The 27,357-nt window shown below is 36.7% G+C and overlaps 2 protein-coding genes across 6 annotated transcripts; one reads left to right on the plus strand and one right to left on the minus strand.

Annotated features, from left to right (window-relative positions):
• Positions 1-1,686: 1,686 nt before the first annotated feature.
• LOC107827816 (glutathione S-transferase TCHQD) lies at positions 1,687-3,721 on the plus strand. Of its 4 annotated transcripts, none has more exons than XM_016655017.2 (3): positions 1,687-1,918; positions 2,393-2,789; positions 2,878-3,721. In XM_016655017.2, the coding sequence occupies exons 2-3, from the start codon at positions 2,557-2,559 to the stop codon at positions 3,473-3,475; spliced, it is 831 nt and encodes a 276-aa protein (XP_016510503.1). In that variant the 5' UTR covers positions 1,687-1,918; positions 2,393-2,556; the 3' UTR covers positions 3,476-3,721. The 4 variants fall into 4 exon arrangements, with proteins under 4 accessions (XP_016510503.1, XP_016510504.1, XP_016510505.1 ...); XM_016655018.2 differs by having other exon boundaries at positions 1,688-1,918; positions 2,574-2,789; XM_016655019.2 differs by having other exon boundaries at positions 1,690-1,918; positions 2,587-2,789.
• A 487-nt stretch (positions 3,722-4,208) lies between these two features.
• On the minus strand, positions 4,209-25,738 carry LOC107760035 (histone-lysine N-methyltransferase ASHH2-like). Of its 2 annotated transcripts, XM_075226509.1 has the most exons (19): positions 25,546-25,728; positions 24,644-24,721; positions 22,957-24,539; positions 22,640-22,847; positions 21,122-21,288; positions 20,933-21,012; positions 19,066-19,197; positions 18,863-18,979; positions 17,845-17,937; positions 17,500-17,561; positions 15,161-15,221; positions 12,278-13,127; positions 12,143-12,198; positions 11,593-11,672; positions 11,353-11,435; positions 11,156-11,235; positions 10,412-10,491; positions 7,099-7,144; positions 4,209-5,504 (listed from the first exon to the last, which is right to left on the minus strand). In XM_075226509.1, the coding sequence occupies exons 3-19, from the start codon at positions 24,164-24,166 to the stop codon at positions 4,434-4,436; spliced, it is 4,476 nt and encodes a 1,491-aa protein (XP_075082610.1). In that variant the 5' UTR covers positions 24,167-24,539; positions 24,644-24,721; positions 25,546-25,728; the 3' UTR covers positions 4,209-4,433. The 2 variants fall into 2 exon arrangements, with proteins under 2 accessions (XP_075082610.1, XP_075082611.1); XM_075226510.1 differs by lacking the exon at positions 24,644-24,721 and having other exon boundaries at positions 22,957-24,489; positions 25,546-25,738.
• Between the last annotated feature and the right edge of the window lie 1,619 nt (positions 25,739-27,357).

Below are 27,357 nucleotides of genomic sequence, written 5' to 3' on the forward strand. Positions count from 1 at the left end.
GGTGCATCTTCAGCTCACCGAGGACATGACACGTGATAGGCGTACGTGGAGGGCGAGAATTACGGTAGAAGGCTAGTAGACAGTGCACGTTCCCCTTTTCCTTTCATTAGTGGTTGCGTATTTTAGTATTTTCCATATGTTTAAAATTTGATCACTACCTGGTATCGACTGTGTTTTGGTTGCTCTACTTTCCAGCTGTTAATATTTTTTTGATTTTTACACTACTGTATTTTTTTCTCTCTATACTGTTGTGATTTGCATGGTTGCTTGGAGCTGAGGGTCTACCGGAAACAGCATCTCTACCTGCATAAGGTAGGGGTAAGGTTGCATACTTAATACCCTCCCAAACCCCCTATTTGTGGGATACACTAGATTTTATTTTGTATGTTTTAAACTCATAATTTTAAAAGTACAATGGGTTCAATGATAAAATCATAAAAATTAAGCTGATCAAGTTAAAATTTCAAATCGGCCTCTGTAAGTGTAAGGTGTTGTTGTGCGGATATTTAAGAGCTGGTGGTTTAATATGAATAGTATTTTTGTCCACACTTGATTCATTAAATAAAAAGGGGAACACTTTCTCCCTGCTGTAGTTCTAATTTTTAAATGTAGTTCTAATTCAGACTGTAAATTTGAATTGAAAAAAAAAAGGTGCTCGAGTGGTAAGTACCTCGACCTCCAAGGCTAAGGTTGCAATTTCGAATCACCTAATAGCAAAGTGGTGAGCTCTTGGCTAAGAGTAAAAAGAATTAAAAAAATATTTAAATGACAGTGACTTTAAATAATTTACTAAATATATTTCAAATAGGAGTGCTCAAAGCGGCTTCCTAGAGTCATTTAAAGTTTAGCAAATATAAGCACCTTATCGAAAAATATTGTTCAAGCGGTTGTAAATCCATTCAAAAGACAGAGCTGCGAAGGGGTATTATTTCCTAATTATTAAAGGTCAAGTGAAATTTACTCTAAATTTTTAACTACTAGTAAGTAGTAAAGCAATTGTCATTAAAAGTTACACAAACAGATATGACCACTAACCTCATCAAAATCTCACGAAAATGAAGTCATAGGCCCAAGGCAGTGAATTTTCAATATTAAAATCTTCTTTGCTCCTTCGGACAAGACAAGTTATTCGAAAACTTTGTGTATAAAATTTGACAAATCTTCTTGTTTGACTCTATAGAAATAGTTATACTTACGTAGATCTGATTCACATGTGAACGCTTTGGGTTAAGTTTGTTCAAAACCTGTCAAGGAAAAATTTGCCAAATCCGACAAGTAGTTGTTTCCTCACATATCACACCCCATTCTGCGTGGCTGACGGATAAAGCAAGTCTCTATTTTTATATAACAAATATATTTATACAAATACAAATAATTAAAAAGTGGCAGTGGGCGGCGGAGGTTGGCACAAGACTTGAAATTGACTACATTATTGACGGTATATTCTACTCTCTTCTTTTTTTTTTTATTTTGGGTGCTATATTCATTTTGGGGCTCAACTAATTCGAGTAGAAAATTTTTTATTTTGGGTAAAGGATTGCATATTTAAAGCTAGAACCCAAAATATTTAATAAAAAATGAATATTTGTTATTTCATCATAACTTTTGATAGTACTCTCTTTTCTTTTCACACCTTTTTCACTGAAATTTATAAAACCATGCTTGAAAAAATTAATTAAATAACAGTCCCTTTGCAATTTCCATAAAATCCAATTGAAAAAAGCAACTCGAAAAACTGCTTTTCTTAGTTGTCAAATTCTTTCACAGAACCTTTTTCCACACACACTCTCTCCACAGAAAGGCATAAACCCCTTTAAGCTTTCGTCATAGAGTTTGTCCTCTTTTTCTTTGTGACCCCAATTCTCTAAAATCAAAGTTTGTGTCTTGAATTCTCTACTGATTCCATAAGGTTTCTTTGGTATGTCCTGTTTCTGTTTCTTTTTGCTTCTTTTAAGTTTAATCCTTTAAAAGTTCTTCTTTTTATGGTGATTCAATTGGCCAAGTTTACTAATTTATTGGTTTATGTTGTGATTCCTGGGTTTTCTGGATTGCTCTATTAGTTTCTGGAAATTATGGGTTCTGATAATTGAATTCTGATTTTTGTTCAAGCTTACAGTTTAGTGATACTGATTTGAACTTTTTTACACAATAGTTGTGGGTTCATTCTCACTGCCCCTTTCCCCCTTCCCTTCCTCTTTCCCTATGTACTAGAAATTTAAAAAAAAATGAAATAGTGATTTTTAATTATAATAGCTTAGTGTGTGTATCCATCTTTGTGGCATCAGTTTTGCTTATAGATAGAAATTAGAAAGTATAGATTGAGGATGTGAAATAACTTGTGAAGTTTAGACAATTGCATAAGTGATCCTATATTGCTGTGATTTAATTGCAGAATGGGTTGTCATTAGTCATCAGATGAAATAAACAAGTAAGCGTATTGGTAGGATATGATCTGAGACTATGTTATCTATGTGGTTGCATCTGCCTAGGAGATTATTTTCGTTGTGTTTCAGTTTTAGAGAAAGGTTGTTAAGACATTTAGAAGTTGTTTAAGAGATGGTAATGAGGTGCAGGTGTAACATGCAGCTATATCATCATCCTTTGTCCTTGGACAGTCAGAAGGTGAGACTTACTTTGGAGGAGAAAGGCATTGATTACACGTCGCATCATGTGAACCCTTTAACGGGCAAGAACATGGATACATTTTTCTTCAGTATGAATCCAAGTGCAAAAATTCCTGTCTTTCAGAATGGTTCTCACATCATATATGATACAGTTGAGATTATTCAGTAAGCATCAACAGTTAAGAAGGACTTGTGCAGTTGCTTCCTATTATCATTAATCATATTTAGTATTAAACTGTTTCATCATGCACAGGTATATCGAAAGAATTGCAGAAAAAGTGTCTTCTGGTGGAAACAATCTAAACCTCAGCAGCAGAGAAGTTGTTGAATGGATGCATAAAATACAAGAATGGGACTCAATGTACTTTACCCTTTTCCATGTCCCTGACAAGTATCGGTTATATGTTTCGAAATTCTTGAGACGTGTAATAATTGCCCGAATGGCTGAATCTCCTGACTTAGCAAGTGCCTACCACTGTAAGTTAAGAGATGCATATGATACCGACGACAAGTTGAAGAATGCTGACGTTTTGAGACGATGTGAGAATCATCTAGTAAGGCTTCTGGATGAGGTAGAAGTTAAACTTGGTGAAACATCATATCTAGCCGGGGAAGAGTTCAGTCTAGCTGATGTAGTGCTCATTCCTGTTCTGGCTAGATTACAACTCTTGAACTTGGAAGACGAGTACATAAACAGTCGTCCAAACACAGCAGATTACTGGATGTTGGTTAAGCAGAGACCTAGTTATAAGAAGGTGATTGGCAGGTACTTTGATGGATGGAAAAGACGGAAAACATTGCTGAAAACATGGTGTTTCATCCGTATCAGAAGCATGCTGCGAAAATATTGAGAGCTCAATATGCAGGTCACAGGGGAAAATTACTTGAATAGTGCAGCTAAACTCTTTTCTTGTTGTCAGTTTACTGTCTCTTTTTTTTTTCTTTTTTTTGGGTTGGGAGGGGGTAGTGTAACGGCAATAATTGTTAAGATGATCTAATATTTTGCGTTGTTTCCATTTGCACTTTGTTGTAGCGGAGAAAAGAAAGTTCTTTGCAATTGTTAATAGATATGAAAAGTCTGCTCATTGTTGAGATTATAATATTCTTCTTTGCTATAACATGTAGACAGTCTGACTTCTTCGAACATCGTCAAGAATGACTAAAATATTCTGGTCGTATCAAGTTATAGCAATATAGAAACATCTTGATATGCTGACTAGTGCACTTCATCGAAGGTTTTATCTACCTGGTGCTCTTTTTCAAGGATGCATGAAAGAACAATATCTAATCAAGTTAGCCCCGCTGCAAGTACAGGTTGAAGGAACAATCTAAAAGGAGATCTTTCCCCCTTCTACTAGTGTAACCCACATTTGTAGCATTAGAATGAGTTCTCGAATAAAAGAAGAAAAGGAAAGCACTGCAACTGAGATTATACTACTAAAATGCCTGTAGCAGGATCAGTTTTCAGTGTAAACAACATATATTTCCACAATACCATAAGCCAGTTGGGCATCCCACAAAACTACAGCAACAATTACAATGTAGCAACATAAATAAATCAATTTTCTCTGACAGTACTTCCCATCAAGTAATAATAAAAAGAATTAGGAAGGGTACCTCTGTAAGGCATGAATAATGATATTGCCAATGCAGCACATCGTCGTTCAGAGTATCTTTTTATCCTTAACCTTAACAAATAAAAGTGAATAAGTGCTTTACAATTCTGTTGGTGGCAAAGAATACAAGTACAAAGGAGCACTGGAGAAAAACTTGGAGGCTCCTGAGGTCTTTTGCCTATGGAAGTTAAAGCTATGTCTGTTGTGAATTATTCTGTTGAGAAGTATGCCCCAAATTCTCCATTTTAGGGTTATGGGAACTCCTAGATTCATTCTCTTTGCTTGCTACACCTACACTGCACATACTATCTTTTAAGTTGTTTCCTGTGCACCCCCAGCCACTTCTTCCCCAGGGAGGCCTTTTTGAGTTAATACACTTTTGCTGTCGAAAATATTTCCTTCCCAAATTATGATATCCCCCAGTTCGTTCAAAACCAAATTGGGTATTTGCAACGTCTTGCGAGAGGTTTGACCCGGATAGGCATGGAGGATTATGAGCAGAGTGGCCCGGAGAACAAGAATGGCGATCTTGTCCAGCATTTTGAGGTGGCTCGCTAAAAATTCCAGCACTAGCAGCAGAAGACATGGAATCTCTTCTATCACGGGGATAAGTAGGCAAAGGAGGAAAAGGATGGAAAGGTACTCCTGGGGCAACATCCCAAACATCACGTCTTTCTTTTTGAAATGACCCAAACTGCTGCACTTTGGAAAATGGAATTCCATAAGAGACTGGCAATCGTGAAATAAACCTCTGCTGCAAATACCCTGTGACCATTGGATGTGGATGCTTCTTGCAACTATGTTCTTGTAGACTACAAGCTGCACCTGAGGAAGCACCACATGAGACTCTAGAAGCCTTTATGGGGACTGAAAATCCAGGGGGGACATCATTTATGTCCTGTGTTCGATCATCAGCCATGTTGGTTTCAGTTCTTTGATCTAAACTTGATTCTGCCTCCTGATCCCATCGACTCTTACGCTTACGTTTCCTTGCCCCATTGGGTGCCCCAACAACAGATGACGTAGATGAGCCATCAAGGATACCAGCACCTGCTGTAGTAGATTCTACCATTATATGGCAGGTACATTCTTCTGTTTCTGAAGGTTCCATACTCCAATCACCACAATGGTCTTGTAATGGTGTACACCTATTGTACCGTGAAGAAAGATGCTCAATCTGGCTGTCATCTCTGTCAATGCAGCTACTTTTTCTGGGAGGTCTAGGTATCCACCTATCTCTGAAGTTCCTTGCAATTTGATGAACCTGAGACACCGTAAACACAGTAAATCAATTAGACTATTGTCAAAAACATTATGGCACAATGGTGATATACATGAAACCAAGACCACCATCTCAGGCTACCGATGATTCAAAGACTAGAATTAGCCCCCAAAAAATAAAACAAAAAGAAAAAACAGAAACATTGCAAGCCCGTGAAAAATCATTTTCATGGTAGTAATCAGACTAGCAGAACAACGGAAGATCCAAGGAAAAAGTAGAATCAATTGTTATATGCATGTAATCTCTATAGGAGTACCTAGCGCGCTTCACATAAAAATATAGATCTAGCCTGCCAGAGAAGAGCCAATAAGACCCTGTAGCCCAATCTAAAGCAAGGAGCTCAACAAGAAAGCAAATAGTCTCCACGTTTTCTAGAAATTTCCTTCTATTTTTGGAAAAGCCAAGACTCCATTCCAAGTTAGCTTGATCTCCTTAATCAAGTTCTAATAACGAAATTTTTCTCTAACTAAGATCATCAGTGGAAATATTGTTCATCAATATTGACATGAAAGATCCGGGGCTATCCTTTTCTCTAAAAACTAGTTCTCTTTCTCTGTCAACCACTCCATAAATTTTTGGGGCAGCTCTGGGAGAATGCTCAATCTGGAAAAGCCAGAGTTGCCTCTTCCCCTCCCCCTAATTCTCATTTAAGTACTTGCGAAGTATTATCACACTTTCTTCAGTAAACAAATTACTCATCACCAAATGCACTTTTTTTTTAACATAAACAAGATATTTTCAATCATAACCTGTACTAGAGAATAGGTCATCGGTAGCCTCAGTTATTTGTGACAACTTAAAAACAAAGCAAGCTCAACACACAATATGGGTACAATCTTGTTTAGGGTGTAAGGCATCTCATATCTGTCACCTCCCTTGAAACAAGGTGATGAACAAAGAATATAGGCTTATGCATGCTTCCCCCTGAATGTCACATTAGTAGAGCTGCTTGTCATACGGGGTACTGTCTAGGTGTTGGTCTACAGTTTCTAAAGATTTTCTCAGACGGATAAGAAGTGGTGACATTGGTCATGTGTGCCCTCCCCTTTGTATTCACCTTTTTTTTTGGGATAAGCATGGTGTCCGGGCTAGCTTGCGCGCACCTCAACTAATTCCACAGCTTACCTGCTACCTCCCACCAGTAAATTTACAGGAAAATTTTGTCCAACTAGGCTTGGATAGATGAGAAAAATCGCCTAGTGTTTTTTGCCTCCGCTGGGATTTGAACCTCAGACCTCATGGTTCTTAACCCACTTCATTGACCACTAGACCACACCCTTGGTTATTATTATATTCACCTCATTTCGATATTAACTTTTGTATAGATTATAATGTTAATTAGGCAAGAAGAACTCGGTCCTTTTTCTTCACATACATCATACATCCATAGGTCTCTCCAATCATCACGCGAGCACAAAATGGGAAGCATTTCAACTCACACGTTAAAGCAAGAAAAATAAGGGGGGGAGCGCAATACAAAAGAGTCAATAAACTGAATATATTTTGTTAGAATAATTGATATTACCATTTAACCACTTGATGAAATGATACGGTGCGTAAGGCAAGAATAGATTACCTGTTTGTCTGTGTGATCTGTCAATCGCAAAATTGAGTCCCTAAAGCTGCAAGAGTAACAAAAACGTCAATTTCAAAATCTCAAGTTTTCACTTCATAAAATATGCACAAAAATGGAATAGAATATACATCAAATGCAAAAGGAGGTTAACAATAAGAAGTGTCCTAGAAGAAAGAAGCAATATTATCTTAGCAGTCAGCATTTGAAGAGATTTTATGCTCTGCGACTCTGAAAAATGCATTGCATGAATGACTTGAATTAAGAAGATTCATAATATGTTATCCAAGGTCAAAGCACTATTGTACGTCAAGAGATAATAAGTTATACTTCATTGAAACTATAGCTGAAGATACTATTGCAATATACCACCAAGAATACTAATACCAGATTCTGTAGGTACTCTAGAATATTTTGTACTTAACATAGGAGATTACTTTATTTGTAACTTGAGAAAATCATGTAATTTATTGTACGTATGTATGACTATATAGGGAGTCCTGTTAATTGCCAAACAAGCAACTCAGCAAAGAGTTTTTCCCTTCTTTTCTCTTGTCTCACATGGTATAAGAGCTTCGAGACTTAGGCCTCATTTGTTTGCACTTAATGGAGGTCTGAATCTTAATCATTCATATCTTAGACATTAAGTGCGTTTGTTTTCAAAGTGTGAATCTTAATTATTCAGAACTTAATCGTTAAGTGTGTTTGTTTTTTAACTTCACAACCACTTAATGGGTCTGAATAGGTCTGTATCATTAAGATCTATAACAAAGACTTAATTTCATTAAGATGCTATCATCCATATTCATTATTAACTGCCGTCGCCGCCTACCATTATCAACTACCACTATGTCACCCACCACCACCATCATCCTCAATCATAGCCGCCACCATTGTCGACTACCACCACCCATCATCCCCACCACTCCCACCACCATCATTAACGACAACCAACACTCATCTACCTCAACTACCACAACTAACCATCCCATCACCATCAACAACCAAAGTTGGCACTGCTCATCATTATAAACTACCACCACTCACCACCATCTTCCTCAATCACAACTAACACCACCACCACCCGCCATTATTAAATATCACTACCACCACCACCATCCTCAATCATAATAGCTACCGCTACCAATCACCACTAGCTTCTACCCTAAACTACCACCAACCACCGCTTTTAGTCGGCATTCACAAGCACTACCGTTAGTCATCACCACCAGCAACTATCATATTTTAAAATGCTATATATTTTAGTGATGTAATATTAGATTAATTAGTATTTTATTTGAATTTTATGTTTATTAATTTTCAAATAAACGTAAATTTTATACATTCAGATCTTAAAAATCAAACAGTCTTAATCATTTAGTATTCAGATCTTAATACACATCTTGACATTCAGACATGTATTCAGATTCAGATATCTTTATCTTAATACACATTTTGGTATTCAGACGTGTATTCAGATTCAGACGTCTTAATCTTAAAAAAAACAAATGAGGCCTTAATCCTCTTCTGGTCATTATTCATGAGACACATGCAGCACATTCACGTTTTTTTTTCACGTTTCAATTTAGCAGACCTATCTAGCTCAGCATATTCACCTTTCAATATTCTTTTTTTTTTTTTTTGCGACTGATTCACAGTTCATGTTAGCAGACCTTTCAAAGTAGCACTGGATAGCTGACCTGTCCTGTTAGTAGTGTATGCATGTTGATCAGTCAGTCAAACCAACATTCTCCAATTTGCTGGTAAAAACACGTCAGTGTCACAATCCAGTGACATGTCACTATAAAAAGCTGAGTTACCAGCCCACAGCTAACTTGTCTAGAATAACAATCTAAGACTGTTAACCTGTCAAATCCACAGTCCACATTATTTCAGCCGGTGCCAGATTATCGTTCAATGGACATTAATGTCCACCCAACACCGCCATGCCACTCTCTAGTCCACTACCACATCATCCTCCAATTATCAGTGCCACATGCTTCACCACCTTGAGTTTGAGGGGCATGCTGGAACTCAAGAGGTTTAATGGAGTTATATTTTAAAATTCCAGTAGATTTACAACATATCTAGATTTATCGATCGTGAGCAGAAAATATTTGGTAGAATATCCACATAGGTAATTCTATAACTTTATGTACGGTAGGAGATTTTTTTGGGCAAAAGCTGTCGGAGAATAATTGTTTACATTATTATACATAGCCTATGACACCAATTACCTATTCAACAAGTCTTCCCACTACTTTCCTCTCGTTTCACCGGACAAAATTAACAAAAAAAATAAAGTAGATATAAATACGAATTCATTCAGAGGAAGAACGAGTTGTTTCCATGAGACGTGACCAATATAAGCAGTCCAGATACAAAATCATTTATCTACATGTTTAACTCGAAAATTGCTATTTTTATTCCTTGGGGGTTGGTGAGTATCTTCAGATTAAATACTTAAGTCAACTATTACAGTGTTTTTAAAAGCGAACAATGCAGAAAGGCGACAAGGTTCATGGGACTTGAAGCGAAAAGCTAGAAGTGAAGTGCACAACTCACGGAGCATTTAAAAATATTAAACATCTAAATTTAGCAATATAAAAATCAAACTATAACTGAAATAACCATTTCGGCATCCAAACTCCAACATATAATAATGCCAATGTTATTACAATTGCTCAATGTTGAGATTCAAGTAGCAATTATTTTTGGATCACTTTGCACGTCATTGTTTGAATCGCACTTCGTTGAAGCACATGGCTTCACCTATGAAGTGATAAGCCCTCGCACTGCAAGGGTTCATCATGCAATGGCTTTTAACAACGCTGCAACTATGAAACACTACTTTGTTTTTTCTTTTCTTTTCCAATTTTATGGGGAAATCAGGTGAGGGGGAATGGACATCTTAAGGTTTATTGCAAATAGGAGCATAATATAGCAAAGGGTGAGACATGCAATTTTAGCAGTTCATCTCCAATTTAAAATTAATAAACAATCCAAGTGGTAACTCCTTGAATATTTAGAATCTCCGATCTAGTGAGTTCTGTAGTCATCCTGCTTTTAGCTCTTTCCATTTTTTAAAACTATATAAGAGATCAATTTATGCAGTGTCTAGTTAAATTTTTGTGCTTTTTGTTCATCCTGTTATTCATGTAAGGTTTAAACTGGAGTTACTTTAATCCCCAACAATGCAGTAATAAATATAGAGTAAGTTGAAAAAGCAACAGTCTACAAGCAAAACATCCAATCAAAAGATCAAGACAAAAGGTGAAAAGGTCCATGTAAGTGAAATCCAACAGTATATACCGACCTCTCTACTCCGGGTCTAGAGGGACCTCCGTTAATGTGCTCATGCGAAAGAATCTCTCTCACAGCCAGATACTCTAAAACCTGTCAAAAGGACAACAGTTGACATATTATGTAGCAAAAAAGCTTGATAAATCTTACCAGACACGTCCATAAAAAATGCTAGAATCAATTCTGTCCTCCCCTTCTGGAAGAATGTGATCTAATGAAGCTACGGGTACAATGCTCAATTACATATCCTCAATTGTTATGCTGGCTATTCAATGCTTCATCATATATGAACTTATATGCACATAAGACTGACATCCAAAGAGGCTGCATGGTGAATGAATACATCTTCAAGCCACATCGAGTCTACTGAGTATTTCTACAAAGAACACTCTGAGCAGAAGTAATTTAGTCCAAATAAAATGCTAGAAACAATTCTGTCCTCCCCTTTTGGAAGAATGTGACCTAATGAAGCTACAGATACAGTGCTCAATTGCATATCCTAAATTGTTATGGTGGCTCTTCGATGCTTCATCATATATGAACTTATATGCACATAAGACTGACATCTAAAGAGGCTGCATGGTGAATGAATACATTTTCAAGAGACTTAAACTTTTGCTCACACCAATTCCATCAAGATTAACTAACAGTTAAAAAGTTTTCTCCACAGCCTCTCAAAATTTGGTACTGCTAAAACAGCATGTTCGTCAATTCAGTAAGTTTAATTACTAGGACTGCAGAATTCTAAAGAAGTTACCTTAAGCAACTTTCTGAGAATTGGGATCTTATTGAATTCCCTCCGGTATCGTTTCATTATGTTGTGTAACATCTGCAAACCTAACAAGCAAAGAAACAATCAGTAATCTATTTTGGGGGTTGCGGGGGTTTTGTGTGTGTGTGTGTGTGTGGGGGGGGGGGGGGGGGAATTGAAGCATGCATGCACCACATCACTACCATTCTTATTAATAATATCCACCAAAACAGTGCGCGACTTGGTCTTCAAAAGCGCATCAAGGATCATAGAGAGATCCCGGTTACTGCACAAAAAGATATATTAAAGGAGGAGGAAGAGAAATAGATTAATGAACAAAAGGTGTGGAGGAAGAGAAATAGATTAATGAACAAAAGGTATCACCACTAAACATGCAACTTCTAGCACCTGAAAGAGTTTCCAATAGGATATCCATTTATTACCTCTGAATAGCTTCACCATTGCAGCTATCTCCTGAAGCAGCAGTTAAAAGGAGGAGCTTCAAGTAGCACCTAGATGCATCCTGGTTGGGAAAAAAAAGTTAAAGTTTAAAGGACATATTCGAATGTAGAGTGACCTATCATTAATCGCGTACATTAACCATAGCATATGGACACGTTACTAAACCTATCTCAAGTGCCAAATCATCATTAGCAAAAACAAAAAAAAAAGGTGCCAAATCATAAGCCTACTTTCACCCCCTTCTATGAGCACCCTCCAGGCCTCCTTTCACAGTTTAGTCTATGGTTTTTCATTAATACACAACAAAGAGGCCACACCAAAGTGCAGTGGAAGGATGGACAGAAAGCTGGGAAAATGTGCACTCCAGAAGGAAACAAAAGACTTCCAAAATGATTAGTTTTTTTCCAAAATCTATGACCTAAGCACTAGAAACAGAACCTGGCGAATAAACAAAGCAGCCATTACTTCCGATCACTGAGAAGAAGAAAAGCGGGCAATATAGAGTACATCCTGTAGCTTGGAACTACTTACCCTGCGTTTGCTTATTCCGCCATCATGATCCAGCAACTCATTAAGTTTCTCTTCGACTGCAAATTCAGATGCAAGTGTTTATTCAATGATACTTCCAAATCTACAGATACCACAATCTTGATAAAAATGATATACCTGCTTCAGCACGAGCATTTAAGGAATCATAAGGTGGTTTCCTGAATTTAGGTTGTGGAATTTGCAATTTGTTGTCCATATCAGATAGTGATGTTAAATTCACAGCACTATTCTTAGATTTTCCCTTTTTAACTGAAGAAGATCGACGAGAAGATTTTGACGATTCATTACTGGCTCCTCCATTGCCTGATTTCTTCCTCAAAGACTTGCTAAGCATTGCATTTGGTGATGGAAATGCCATGTCCAGTGTAGAAGAAACTTTTTCAGCATCTAAGCACTCTTTTTTTACTTCAGATATAGTTTCAATGATCATATCTTCCGAAGGCAAGGAATTTCCTGCAGGTCGTACAGAAGAATGCAACAAGATTTCTAGCCCCTCTATTGCCTCAGATGATTCCAGCTTCTTCAGAGATGATGAAGGGGATTCATTATGGAACTTGTTGATTTCCTCATTGATTTTAAAGCTAAAAACAGCAGCAGAGTTAGCCATTTTGGTATTTTCATGTTCCATTATATCCCCTGTGTGTGTTTGGGTGGAATTCTCCAGGTTTCCAGTAACAGGTTCATCCAGTTTATATTTGTTTTTAGGTGTTTCTTTAGTTCTAATTTCTGCGACATTAAATGAACTTCTTGCAGATATAATGTTGTTTAGTTCATCACCCATGTCACCATCCTCGCAGAAAACAACGGGTTCAGGATAGTCATCATCTGAATCATCCTGCACTATCACTTCTGCATTCAGTAGGTCGCCGCCTATATAGCCCCGACAGTGAGGCGAGCCACAGACACATTTTTTCGCTGCAGCCCCGAAAACACGCACATAATTGTAGTCAAATGTAACCTCCTCCCCCTGAATAAGCAAACCAAAGCACGTATTAGTTGGGAACATAACAGAAACAAATTAAAAAACATTTATATAGATTGCTAATTTTTGACAACTCAAGATGTGATCCATACAGGTGACACAATCAAAATGCCTAGTCAGGAAACAGCTAGCAACTTGTGAAGCAAATAGATTCCAGGAACCAGTTGGATAAGCATGCCTATTTACTTCTTCCCATCACTCCCACCCGCCTCTCACCAGAAACATGAAAAGCAGAGAAAGAAACAGGCTTCTGCTAAGGAAAAGGCGAAAAAGAAAAAAGAGAGCAGAATAGAAAGATGGAAAACATTCCAACAGTAGAAAGAGGCCAAGAGGTTTCATTTGGTTTATTGCATTTAACAAACTTAAGGGTAGCAGGTGATAGCCCATATCCAAGCACTTAATTTGCTGCACTTCAACGATGTTGGTTAAAAAATTAGATGATAAAACAAAGCGAAACGCCCATCTAAAAAAACAAAGTGAAACGTGTATATATAATGTAAATCCTTTTCCATAGAGGGAGTAGGGGAGAAGAAAAGGAAAAAACCTAAACTATATTTCCGAGTCAAAACTACTTAAACTTCCTTCAAGAATTCAGCAGCTAATACAAGTGTACTACTAAAACTACATTGTTATTTATTTTTTCCAGAAGGAGAAAAAATAAGACCTTTTCCTTGATAACAAGTGAAAACTGGAGTACTATTAAAATCATCACAGGCAGATGACCTATCACAAAATTATCGGTGTCCAATGAAAGCACTTAACTTTCTGTTCATCCATTAAGTAGCTTGAAGAAACAAATTCAACAAATTAGACCTAGACTACAATTTTCTTCTGGGAAATTATCTGTAAAATTAACTTAACTAGATTATGTAAGGAAAGCTCAAGCATCACTATTCTCATTGTGCTAAGATCCGGGTTCAAATGAACATTGCTTGCTCATATGCCACTTTTGCTACAGCAAAACTTATAAGTAGATGCCACTTGCTACAGTTTCTTTGATACGTAGATGCCACTTGCTACAGTTTCTTTGACACATGGATGCCACTTGCTACAGTTAGGATAGAAAATTAAAGCATTTTTAGTGAACTTCGAAACACCAACAAGTACTTACCTAGCAACAGGCAATAGTTAAAAGACTCTCTTCATTGCACCTACACAGACTTGAACTCATTTCATAGGAATATATAAATCCTATAAATAGTGCAACATAACTGAAGGGCAAGTCTTGGGTTAAAAAGCTTTAACAGTTAATCTGCAGCTTAGAAGTGAGTGCTAACTCTCGAAAACCATGCATTTAGCACAACTAAGAATAGTTAATACACCTCTTCAAGAGTGCCTACATAGAGTTTTCACAATCCCCTGTTCAAATCTGCAATAGGGATCGAGTCCACGTGCAGATAAGTAATGTTTTCAGAAGTTTGAAACTCATTATCTGTGAACATAATCTCAACATATTTCCACATGAAATTCCTTTTTTACAAGAACAAAGTAATAGGGAATGCAACCCAAACACATCTCTATAATCAAGGCCCAAAGGCCAGAACAACTAAATGACCCATCTAAAATTAGACCCAGATTCTACCAACAATTCTACCATGAATTGCCCTTTAAGTGGCAAATCTTAATTCATAACAATGTCTTTTTTGGCTGATTGTACTTTTTTGGAAGAGTAACTTCTCTCTGCAAGCAGTATGCATGTATTCACTGACAACCTACTAAAATAAGAAGTATATAAACAATCTCCAAAGCACTTGCTAAATGTGATAATGGAATGTTATGGTGATTGTAACAACACGCCAATAACTACCACGGGGACCATAATGCAAATTCCCCAGCTTAGGTGTTAAAGATCTCAGAACTACTCCTTATGTATTCGTTGCCCTTACATATAACTGGAATGTCCAGTAAGACATGAGAAGAATCCATTTTTCTACTTCACTAACTAGGAAAAAGCAACAACCATCCTGTAAATTGTAAAACATTTGCAGCAAAATCACAATCAGAACGAGACACTTTACCTTCTTGATATCCCTTAGAGCAAAGAGTCCAATGCAAACCTCTCCATTGACCATCCACTGTCTCAGCAACGAAAGAAAGTTGAGTCACAACAGTACTCAATCTATGTTAATGTGTACAGAGAACAAGCTTTAAAAACATATCAAGCATTTCTGCTGAAGACATTAAGAGCAGGGGGAGGGTGGAGGGTGGAGGGGGACGGGACTGGACTGATCTTCATGCAATTAGCGAAAGATCTAATTCACATTAAGGTGCACTCTTTAGATGCACTTATCTACTTATCACCAGTGATAGAATATAGGATGAAATTGCAAACACAAAATTGGCTGTAGTCAATCACGGATAGTTGAGAGACCAACCAACAAGGTAAAATAATAATCTTAGTATTTTGCAATACAAGTCTAATAGATAGAAAATGTTAATAAGAAAGCTCTATTCCTATCGTTGTTTTACAGTAAGCAGCCAATGACAGTCCTAGCTTCAATAATTAGCCATTCCATAGCCAATAAGAAGTGGCCTACTATACTTATGTGTAGACTGAGTAAACAAAGCAATACTCCTGAATTAGATCATGATGATTAATATCAATTAAGCTGCACTGATTTAGAAGCATAATTCATTAGAGGTACATCAGATACTAGAATAGTACCTTATCAGAGTAAATATATGGTAATATTATATCCAATTTTTTGGTATTTAAACCTGTCAGTTCTGCACTTAAACTTCTCTAGAATTTTACTTTCAATGAATAACTCTGCAAACTTCAGAATATTTTAGAAAAAAATAGTATCACGTTGCTAATTTGCTCGAGCATTAAAGTAGAACTATAGAAGTGCATGATGATGGTTTTGGTGTCACACTGTAATAAGCAGAACATACAAGACAAAATAAAGAAAAGAGGATGGATAATTTTTCACAGGTGAAAAATATCCAATTTTCTCTTAGGACCCGCATATAGTGTGGCGATATGATGTTACAGGAAGACTATTTTGGTACATCCGATGGGAAGAAGATGGAGGCATTTCATGGCAAGTAAATTTTTGCTCTTATTATAATTAAATCCTACGTGATGTTTGACTTCTTCCGCATTCTGCTCGCTTCATGGAGAAGCAGAATTCCTATCAGGACTAGCACAATTCTGAAAGAACATTCAAGGTATTTTTTACAGTTCTCTGCATATTTTTCTGTATTTCACTATTTGAGCTTGTGACTTGCATAGAGGTGGTTGTATCCTCTGGTGATACACTATAAGAATACACCCACATGTTTAACCTATTAAACATAGTTCTAAAGGAAAAAGAACACTAGGTTTCCGTACATCACTGGAAGCTTGAAAAATATATAATGAATGGTTAAAATTAATAATACAGATCTTAAAGTGACAACCACAGAAATCCACAACCACAGGCTCAATCCAAAGCAAGACAGGTTAGCATCTGTACAATGTTTCACTAAAGCTATAAGAAAGTGGCATTACAGGTCTCTGACAGTAAGTAGCAAAGGATGATTCCACAATGAGGATATAATTCAGCAGCAACAGGTACTAGAAAAGGTCTGGCTCGTGACTATAATAACTTGGGGCAAAATGCCAAATATTGCATTACCCACAGAAGAAGTCAAAGAGAATTGCATCCCCAATGACAAAGAACTCTACAGGTGGTGTAATTTAGAACTGAATCAAACCAAATGATACATGGGAACATTTGCTACCATATAAATGACGATTTCATTCTAAAATGCATCTCATATAAGTAAAAATATGTGCCTTGAAAGTGCACATGTCACGAGATAGACATAGTTGAAATCATGTAATCCAAATGCATTAGCACAAAACTCTTTTTCCTTTTTTGCATATTGCAGCACTTTTTTCCCAATGAAAAATAAAAGAAAAGCACCATTCAGCTTTACAAACAATATTAATCTCCTATATTTATTTTTTTTTGATTTGCACCGGGTGTCCGAGTCTCTTTGAGCCCCGACTAATCCCAGGGGTGCACAGGCCCTCGGCAAGGAGTTTACCGCAAGTGCACCACGGTTAATTCAGGTTTTACCCAGTCCGATGGCCCTCAGAAATTGTTTGCACCCAGTGGGTTTCGAACTTGAGACCTTGAAAGGGAGCAAACCCCAAGGCTCAAGTCAATTGCTACCAGGCTAACCCTGAGGGTTAATATTAATCTCCTATATAAACAATACATGTCCAATCAAGGCAACTATACACAAAATGAGGCAGCAGAAGGGCCAATAGAGGGAAAGGAATTCCTGGTTTTCGTACAAAACCTTTTTAGAAGAGATTGCCGTACTTTACGAAAACTGAATAGAACATGAAAGCAAAATTTTGGACAAAGTGTCACAGCTATGGTTAATGAAACGACCCAAATTCCCTTTAGCACACGCATCTATAACCTGAAATATGAGGCGTGAAAAGAACATTACACAATAAGGTGATTTAGGTGAGAGAAAATTGAACAATTATAATGCCACAATTATCAGTCTTCACAAATCTACACTAGTCACTGGAAAGTGATAGCAAGATTAAGTTAGTACATACAGAGAATGTCACAAAGTATAGACGACTGGATAACAGGATATGTACCCAATTAAGACTAGCCAAAATTCCCATCTCCCCCCCCCTCCCCCCCCCCCAAACACAAAAAAAAAAAAAAAGAACCAAGGCAAACAGTAATACCTCACTGCCATTAAGTGTCATAAAGTAAAAATGCTTATGACCCTTCAGGGCATACTCCTTTTGTCTTGCCTCGTGCGCATGCAGATCCAGGACCTAGAAAAGTTATAATTACACCTGTTATATATAAAATATGCAATGGGAAACTGCGCTACCTCACACAAACAGATGAACAGGCAACATATAGAAGTCAAAAGAATTATCAAATTGCTATCCTGCCAAAACATAGATGGATGGTAGCCAACAGGTTGGTATCCTCTTCCAATCCTACTTTTTAATACTATATTACGAATAAATTCTGCTATGTGAAATTCACAACCTATTAGCTTTGCATCTCTAGCACCAAGAGGCCACACCATATAAAGGTGCGGTTGGTGCCAACTTAAAAAAAGGTAAGTTATGAGGAATGCCATAATAATGAATGTGTCAGGATGCCCTGTCCTAGGAGTGCACACTACAGCAATACCATGGTGTGCTGCAAAATGGGCATAGGGTTCCATTACAACATCTGGGTGTGCGGGAGTATGAGTTGATCCACATCACGATCACGGAGACAGTGAGAGTGAGAAGTCAATCCGACCACATTGACACTCGGATTTGCAAATTGCTATAAGACATAAAAGGCTTCCGCATCATGGACGGATGAGGGTAAGAGGGTAAAGAAGCTAGTCCGACAGAGTTGGAACTCAGATAGTAGTTGGAATATATATGCTCGTTCACAGGAAAGTGAACGTTAGTAGATACTCTAAAGAGGAAGAGATAATATCGTGTATCTAGAAGAGACTAACTGAACAGGCGAAAAGGTTAGAGAGAGTGACAAAACAATTATATTGTAGGATAATAAAACATGGCAGGAAGAGAACCATTGCAAAACCAAGACTTAAGGACAATATTATAGAGATAAAAGAAGTGATTATAGGATAACCTCGTTAAGACTAGTGTGGGAAAAACAAATGTCTTATATCTCCTTTTCCATCTTTACCTCGCACAGATGGTCAAATATTGTGAATCGCAGACTCACCTCCCCAACATATTCTATAAGAAACTGCCCTTCGGAGACATCCTCAAGCAGCTGCAGGCCATAACCCTTCTTTCCACATTTGAAGCACTTCAATTTAGCATACTTACGCTTCTGGAACTGTAAGCAGACATAAATGGAGGTTACACAACCTGCATAATATAAGCAATATACAGTAAACTTGAATGCCATGCAAGTTTAAGAACCTGCTGATTCGAACAGCGCTCTCCACATGGACAAGACCCTCGAACACACTCAACGTTGAGCATCCGATTCAGGCATCCATCTCCGCAGCCCATTCGGCCATGTGAAGGAGGGTTGCAATGGCAGACCATGATCTAACAGAAAAGGATAACAGGGGAAGATATAGAAGATAGAGAAGGAAGCAACTCCGAACATATTCATAAATTTGCCATTATGCAAAGAAATACAGATAGGTAAGGATGTTAGAAGCTAAAGATTCCTTATGACATGTACAAATATGTTACCTCAGGAGCAGGACAAACTATGACAATGTCGTGCATCATATACTTTTGATTCAGATTAAAAATGGTCACGAAAGGCCTATAAAATGTCAGTCAAGGATTTCGCCTCTGTATTGACAACTAAAAATTCTTATTTTTCAGCTGCAATAGTATAAACAAATGATTTGGTGCTGCAGAAATCACTAAGGAATCTTTACAAACCCTTAAAATTTCTATCTTTACAAACTCGAACTTGCTAACACAATGCTCAGAAGTCCTGCTTCCCTCATACTAGATAATAAGTTTGAAAATGCAAAGAAACCACAATTAATACTGAAAGAGTACAAAACACCTTTTTGTTGGAAAGCTCAACCCAGAAAAGAGTGTTGCTAAGGAGAAATTAACTCGGGGATTGCGGTCCTTTTCTTTTGGGCACCTACTATATAACTCTTACATCCTGAGTGTGAATCGAAGTTGCTTTCGTTTAGAAGTAAATTACTGCTCTATTATTTTTAATGCATTTTAGCATTCAACTTAAGGATACTGATAATATCGAAGACTGCCTTTTGATGACATCATTGAAGGGACACCCAGAAGCACCAGCCCCCTTGTCAACATGCAATATTCTTAAAGTGAACTAGTTCATACAAGTAATGTCTACATCCAGGGTTAAATTTTGTCGGCTTTAAAGATTTCGTAAACATTGTGGCACCCCACTAACCAGGTCATTATTTTAGGGAACCATAGAGTAGGCACAAACAATATTCTTTCAAATTAAGTACCTAAAACAGCTTTTCAAGCCAAAAGTATGCTTAAAGCTAAGACAACATCAAGGAAAGACAGACAGAGAATGCGAAAAGGAGCATATAAGAGACAAAATGATTTTGGTAGTTTAGAGTTACATTTGACCAAATATTTTTCAAAAAGACTTCGACAATGCTAAAGGAGAAGATTGATAAGAGTTATGTAATGTAGGAAGCAACATTCAACAGCTAATCTCAAGGAATAACCAACTCCAAAGGCCGGAGAATTCCAAAGCAAGCAGAAAGTTATAAATCAAGCAAGTTAACAATAAGGGGAAGGGCCGGACCACAAGAGTCTATTATACGCAGCCTTATCCTGCATTTCTGCAAGAGGCTGTTTCCACGGCTTGAACCTATGACCTCCTGGTCACATGGCAAAAACTTTACCAGTTACGCCAAGGCTCCCCTTCCTAATACACATAACTATATGTTTTCAAAAACATGACTCCCCGAATTATTATTCTTATTTCAACATCTAATCATCTTGCCACGCCTGGAGAAGAGGGAAATGTTTTAAATTTGTGAAATGGACAACAACAGTGACAATGAAGCAACTCTACTAAGAGTGAAGCAACTCTGCTGAAAATAACTTTAGTTTTTAAGAGAAAAAGTGGTAGGTTAATTATTTGGTGCGTGTTAGGGTAAAGCCAGCTTTACATTTACTCTTTCCTGATGAATTTTTATATTTAGAGACTAGTCTGCTCCAAAACCACTGCAACATGGGCCTTTATTTTCCTGTTATTTTTTATTCAAGATGCAGGCCCAGAGTGTATGAGGTAATAATGCAGAGTGGATCAACCATTCACCTCATCAATAGTTTGACTTTTGCGGCTACGATGCAAGAATAAGTTTCTCCTGATCAGAGTCCAAGATGATTGATGGGCAACTGCAACGCAGACATGCAAGGAAGATAAGAAAATTAGCACAAATGTCTTCAATGAAAATTTACTCATAGTCAACACCAGCGCCATTGCAATACTACAATCATTAAATACCAAGTGCCTTCTTCTGTCCTGATTGATTTGAATTCAAGTGTCTACTGAGGGCATCTTCCTCACCAGAGGCATCCGATATTTCCAGCTCAGCATTAATTTCTGAATTTGATTTTTCTTGTGCAATCGAGCAATCAGCAAAGTCTCTATCCAAGTTATCCTTACAAGTCCTTTAATGTTACAGGGGATACATATAAGCAACAAACTCTTGGGAAAAAACAAACATCACATTTGCACAACCACAATAGTTTGCAGATCCATTAGCAAACCTCAAATATTTCAACATTCAAATACTATAAGAAACTTGCAGTAAGAACAGATTAGTCGTAGAAGACCATTATATTCCATAAAACCACAATTGTAGACCTGATAGCTATCTAGTATGTATTCTTTTAATGGGTGAACTTCAGTTTGCACGAGACGATCTATACACAAAAACAATATATAATTTTTCTGCTATAATATGATAATACTATATCACGTAGTAGCTTAAAATCTTGAAAGAAAAGTATTACTCCCTCTGCCCCAATTTATGTGGCGTGTTTGACTGAGCACAAAGTTTAAGAAAGATAAACTTTTGAAACTTGTGGTCTGCATCAAGTCATAGACATTTGTGCGGCTATAAATTATTTCATTAAGGGTAAAATGGGAAGTTTAAAGTTAAAATTGTTTTTAAATAAGGAAGTATGACATTGTTTTGGGACAGAATAAAAGGAAAGAATGCCTCATAAATTGAGACAAAGGGAGTAGTATGTTTGTCAATAAAGTTGGTAGATGATTTTTATGATAAGGTAGTAAATAAAGTTGGTAAATGAATGCAACCCCTTCTTATTCTTCTCCTTCTTTTTTGCTTTTTTTCACATTAATGGTGTCCGGCTAGCTTACATGCACCTTAACCAATCAGCATTCCAGCCAAGGCACAAGTTCCAAGGTAATCCTGCCAACTAAGGCTAGAGGAAATGGGCTCAAACCAACTTTTGACGCTGGGATCTAACTTAGGATCCCCAAGTCATTATGTGACTCTTTTTTTGCAAAGTTTACCTAAATAAATCAGTGATTAGACACAAATACCTACAGAAAAGGGGCTTATTTCCAATTGGATCGGGTAGGAAAGGAAGCATGTAATTAAATTTCACTCAATAATTCAATATAGAATCACCCATAGCAATAAGCATCAAAGGTCTGCATGCTGGTCATGATAAACAGAAGCTGATGATTAAATTATGGATTCCAAGAAGGGAAAAACTTATAAAATCACTTTCTCATCTTCTTCTTTTCATTCTCGATAACAGAAGGGTCAAGGATCATGTTTTATTAGCTTTCTAACCCAAGCAACACCATATTCAGGGATGCAAGTGTGAGCTAGTGCAATTTACCAATAAAAAATTGCTTAGTTAGTTCTCAAAGTAACGGGAAAAAAGTCTTCTTACAGCAGCAAACTTCAAAGAGGCATAGCAGAAAACTAATAGGAAAAGCGAAATATCAGCACATTCATAACGAGGAGGACGAGCAACCACATACCATTTGCAGTTTGTTTCATCAATTTGATCAGCAAGTTCGGAAGCTATACGCCTCCACTTCAGGCAATCATCACACTGCACCCAGGCATTTCTTGGTTGTAAACAAGGCTGACTGACCACACCCCGTGTAATGTCCAAGTCTGAAATGCCTCCATTTAAGGTTTTATATCTCGATCCAACTTCTCCAAACCCGTATGGTGCTTCGTTTTCTAAGACATTAATTTAATATGGTCATTTAATACTACTTTTGCATGAAGATCAGCCCAACGATATTGAACTCATAAAATTAAAATCATATTTCCACTATCTTAACCATACCTGTTTCTTGGTGGTGTTTCATCTCACATAAACTCGTGACATGGTCACTCTCATGTTTCACTTCAAGCTTATTATCTTGTTTTTCTTTGTTTCCCTTCTTTTTAGAAGAACTTCCTCTACTTTTGGATGACTTAGGGTTCGGGACTTGTGACCTGACTTTGCCAGATACATCTGATCTTTCACCTTTGGGAACATTTTGTCCATCATGAGAGGATACTTTTTTCTCAGACAACAACTCAGTCTCTGGTGACTCAGTACCAAGGCTAGAGCAAATATTACCCTCTATGCCACTTTCAGACTTTGAAGTAGCACAGGAGATACTTATGTCTGACACTCCTGAACAAGGTAACAGTTCTCCTGAAACAATCTCAGTGCTCGATATGTTGCCTGAGCCAATCCGCCCTGGTGTCAGAGCAGAAGTATCAGAACAACAAGATCCCCCTTGTACTTTTTCTCCTTGGATGAGTTGCCCAAATATTTGAGAACTGCTTATACTATCTGGACTAAGCAGATCTTTCACACCAGAACTGGCTAACTTTGGGAGACTATCTATTTTCCTTCCTTTCTTGCTCCTGCCATACACACGCAAACTCAGAACATCACCAGGAGCGACAGATGGCTTAGGCATAATTAAATCATTCAACTCTTCTCGGCCTCTCTCATTTAATTGAGTATCCGGAACCAGGTTGATAACTTCTGAGTCAGGTGAAGTTCCAGCATCTGAGCATCTGTTATCAATTGATGTCCCCTCCTCAGAAAATGAGTCATTGTGAAAGTCCAAGAGTTTGTCCACTGAATTTTGACTGATCTTCTTTCCAGATTGGCATATGTCTGATACAGAAACATACGCATTATCCAAATTCCCATTGCACCTGCGGAACTGCAGACTGGGCAACTCTCCCTTCAGCTGATCATCAAAATTCCTGGCAACATTTGGCAATTCTTTGAACTCTTTTCCCATAGTGCACTGTTTGCCAGTGTGATCATCAATAAGAGGAACAACATCCATCAGGCAACGTGAACCAAATTTAACTTTCAAGGTGATTGGGCCTGTAGGAATGGAGATCTTTCCCTTTGATTTCCGCGAGTTTTGACCAGTGTGATTCTTACCCTGCCTCTCATTTTCCTGACCATTCTTTGTTGTTTTTGATTTTATGTGCTCACTTTGAGCTATCTCGAGTGCGCTGTTGTGTTCAACAGCTTGCACCATATTTCCCAGCAAACCCCAAATTGATGAACGGGTGTGCTTACTGCAATAGCTTAATTTTCTTGTAATTTGCAAGAAATTGAAATCTGGAAATGCTTTCTTAACTATTCTTCTCCTGCCACTTCTTGTTGGTATTGTAGCCTGATTCTGGCTCAACTTAGCTTAGCATCCACTCCTCCTCCGACAGGAGATACACTTGCTGTTGGATATTTACTTTCTAAAGTATCAACAACTTTTATAGTCTTTTTTACTTTGATAATTCTTCTTTTGTAAAGACACCTCGGCTATGCTGATTGAGCCAAAAGTAGCAGTGGCGACATCAGTTCCTGAAATATCACATGCAACCATTCTCTGAGAAACATCATCATCTTTGATCCTACAGGGATCAGGTGATTGCAAAGAGAAAGATGAGTTAGTGGTGCAATTGGGATACATGACAGGTGAACTTTGATGACTGCGCGAGCATATCAACAGTTTTACCTAGCAACACTCAGAGAAAGTAGAGATCTCAACAATCATTTGTCCTTATACCCACACACAAAAATTCACTGCAGTAATCTGTGAGTGCAAATAGCAGTTAAGAAATCAAAATAGGCATCAACAAGTTTTTCAGAAACCAGACACGCAAAAAGGCACTATCGCCCACCCGATCAAGGATAGTAAACCGCATAGAGATGAATACTCAAATTACCAATCTACACGTTACGCAATTCAAAAAAGCATAATCCAAAATTCTCTTCTCTAATTAAGATAAAACAAGACAAAGCAGCTCTTTCAACCCACTTCTAAACCATTGCCTAAACACACTTACAGAAAATTTAGCAATTCAACAGTGCACAACCCAAAAAATAATCTTCTTTACTAACAAACTAACTAAAAGAGCACAAATCCCTCTTTCTACAAGCCATTATATTCAACCTTAGTAAAAAAAAAAAAGGTAAACCAAAAAAGGAAACACAACTTATATGTCAGCTGCATCTACATACTTAAAGAAGCTTAACCAATTCAACAGTACATAACCAGAGAAAATTAGGATAAAAACAAAAAAGAAAAACACCAAATAGCCAATTTAAATTGCATAAGATATAGACAAAATGCGAACCTAATAAAGAAAAGATTATCTCTAACTACATTCAGCTCTATATTTCGTGCGTGTGTGTGAATGCAGAGAGACATAAAATTCGTCCCTTTTGCACAAAAAATGAAAACCTGAGCAGCTAACATTACCCAACCCATCAAAACCCTAATTCCAAAGCTGCAACGCCAATGCCGATACATAACAAGTACAAAAATAGCACGCACCATTCACACAATAAAATTTTTAAGAAAGTCCAACTTAAAGCCAGAGATCATGTAGGGAAAAGATGACAAAGGCGACTAACCCGGAGGGGAAAAAACCAATAGAGAAAGAGGTTGAAAATGGTATGAAATAACAATTTCAAGGTAATTTAGAGAATTTAATATCCAACTATTTTTTGTTTTTCCTGGGTTGGTTCGTGTAGAGAGAGAAAGTAAAAGGAATCGCTTAGCGGTGTCCGCAAACGGTTTTTATGGTATGGAAAGGGAGAAAGAGGTCCTCCGACCGGACCAAAATCCTATTATGAGAATAATAATAAAATATTGTGAATTTGCAAAATAAAATTAATGTATCATATCAGTTTTATCAATTAGTAAATGTTATTATCTGTTAATAATAATTAATCTTATGTTTGTTTTATTTTAATTTATAATTCTTATGACTATTTGATGTTGCTCTAACAGCTTAGGCACATTTTACACATCTCTAACTACTTAAGGCCAAAAGTACTTTTTTTTTAATCCAAAAAGCACTTATTTTTTAACTTAAGGCAGAAAAAAATATTTTTTTCCCAAAAGCAGAATTAAAGTACTTTTTATTTTATTTTCATATTTTACTTAAATAAAATAAAAAAATTTAATTATTACATATAATAACAAATTTTTGAGATTATTTATTTACTTATAATATTAACTATTAAGTAAATCTATTTATGTCCTTATTCGTGATTTGATACTTAAAAGCACTTTTTGAAAAGATTGGTCAAACACAAATTATTGCCCAAAAGTGCTTTTCAGAGTGATTAGCCAAACATAAACTGTTTCTCTCCAAAAGTATATTTTTTTTTAAAAACACTTCTCAAAATAAAATGAATTTTCCAGCTTAGCCAAACAGGCTATAGATTACTCTATATAACAAGAAGTATGGAGATCAAAAGAATCATTTGGTTTTTTTTTTTTATATAATTCTCATAGTTAAGAAAAATTATGCAAATAATTGAATAAATTCAGTTGCGGTTCTATTGTTTTCAAGAAAAAAATTTGTATTTCTGCATTCTTAAATTTGTGTATATCTATTAAAAATTTAAAATTTATTACATAATTAGTACACATAAGTTTTTCCAAATAAAATTTGAACCTTTTAAACTTTCTTCTTTTGTTAAGATCGAAGTTACTATGTTATCAAATGCATGTTAAGTGGTGATACTGCTAGAGAAATTTCGTTCCTGACATAGCAGACTACGCATTAAATTTGTTGTACGCATTAAATTTTGTTGTACTCCATGCACTAATAATTGTGCTCTAGTTTGGCTAGACAAAATAGAAATTATACTTTGGCTACTTGTTAGGCTACAAAACTATATTTTGACACACAAATTGAAAAAGGCAACTAAAATATCTGTAAGTTGGTGGGCTGAAGTTTCTATATTCTGCGTTAAACAGAAGAGTAATTGGTTGACACGTCAATAAATGGGTGTTTTAGATATTTTATTTGTCGCCTTTTCTCTTTGCCCAAAATTTCTTTGGTCTTCTCCTTCTTATTTTTAGTTTTTTTATTATTATTATTATTATATGGAACCACAACTTACTCAAAGAGGTGTTTGACTTTTGATTATGATAATTTTTTTTTTTCAGGGTCATTTGGTACGTGACATAATGATAATATCTCCGGAATAAATTTTGAGATTATTCTATATTTAGTTTGGTATATTGTTTGTCGAGTTTATATTTTATATTAAAATGATGAGATTAGTTATCTCATATAAAATGTGGAATAACTAATTCCATGGGATATTCCATTCTATGGGATATCCAACCATTGTACTAAATAATCCCTTATATTAAAGGTAGATGCATTTTAAGATACTAAATCTTAGAATATGCATTTTGTCTGTATT

This window comes from Nicotiana tabacum, chromosome 12 (genome assembly GCF_000715075.1).
Source record: "Nicotiana tabacum cultivar K326 chromosome 12, ASM71507v2, whole genome shotgun sequence".
NCBI classification, from domain to species: domain Eukaryota; kingdom Viridiplantae; phylum Streptophyta; class Magnoliopsida; order Solanales; family Solanaceae; genus Nicotiana; species Nicotiana tabacum.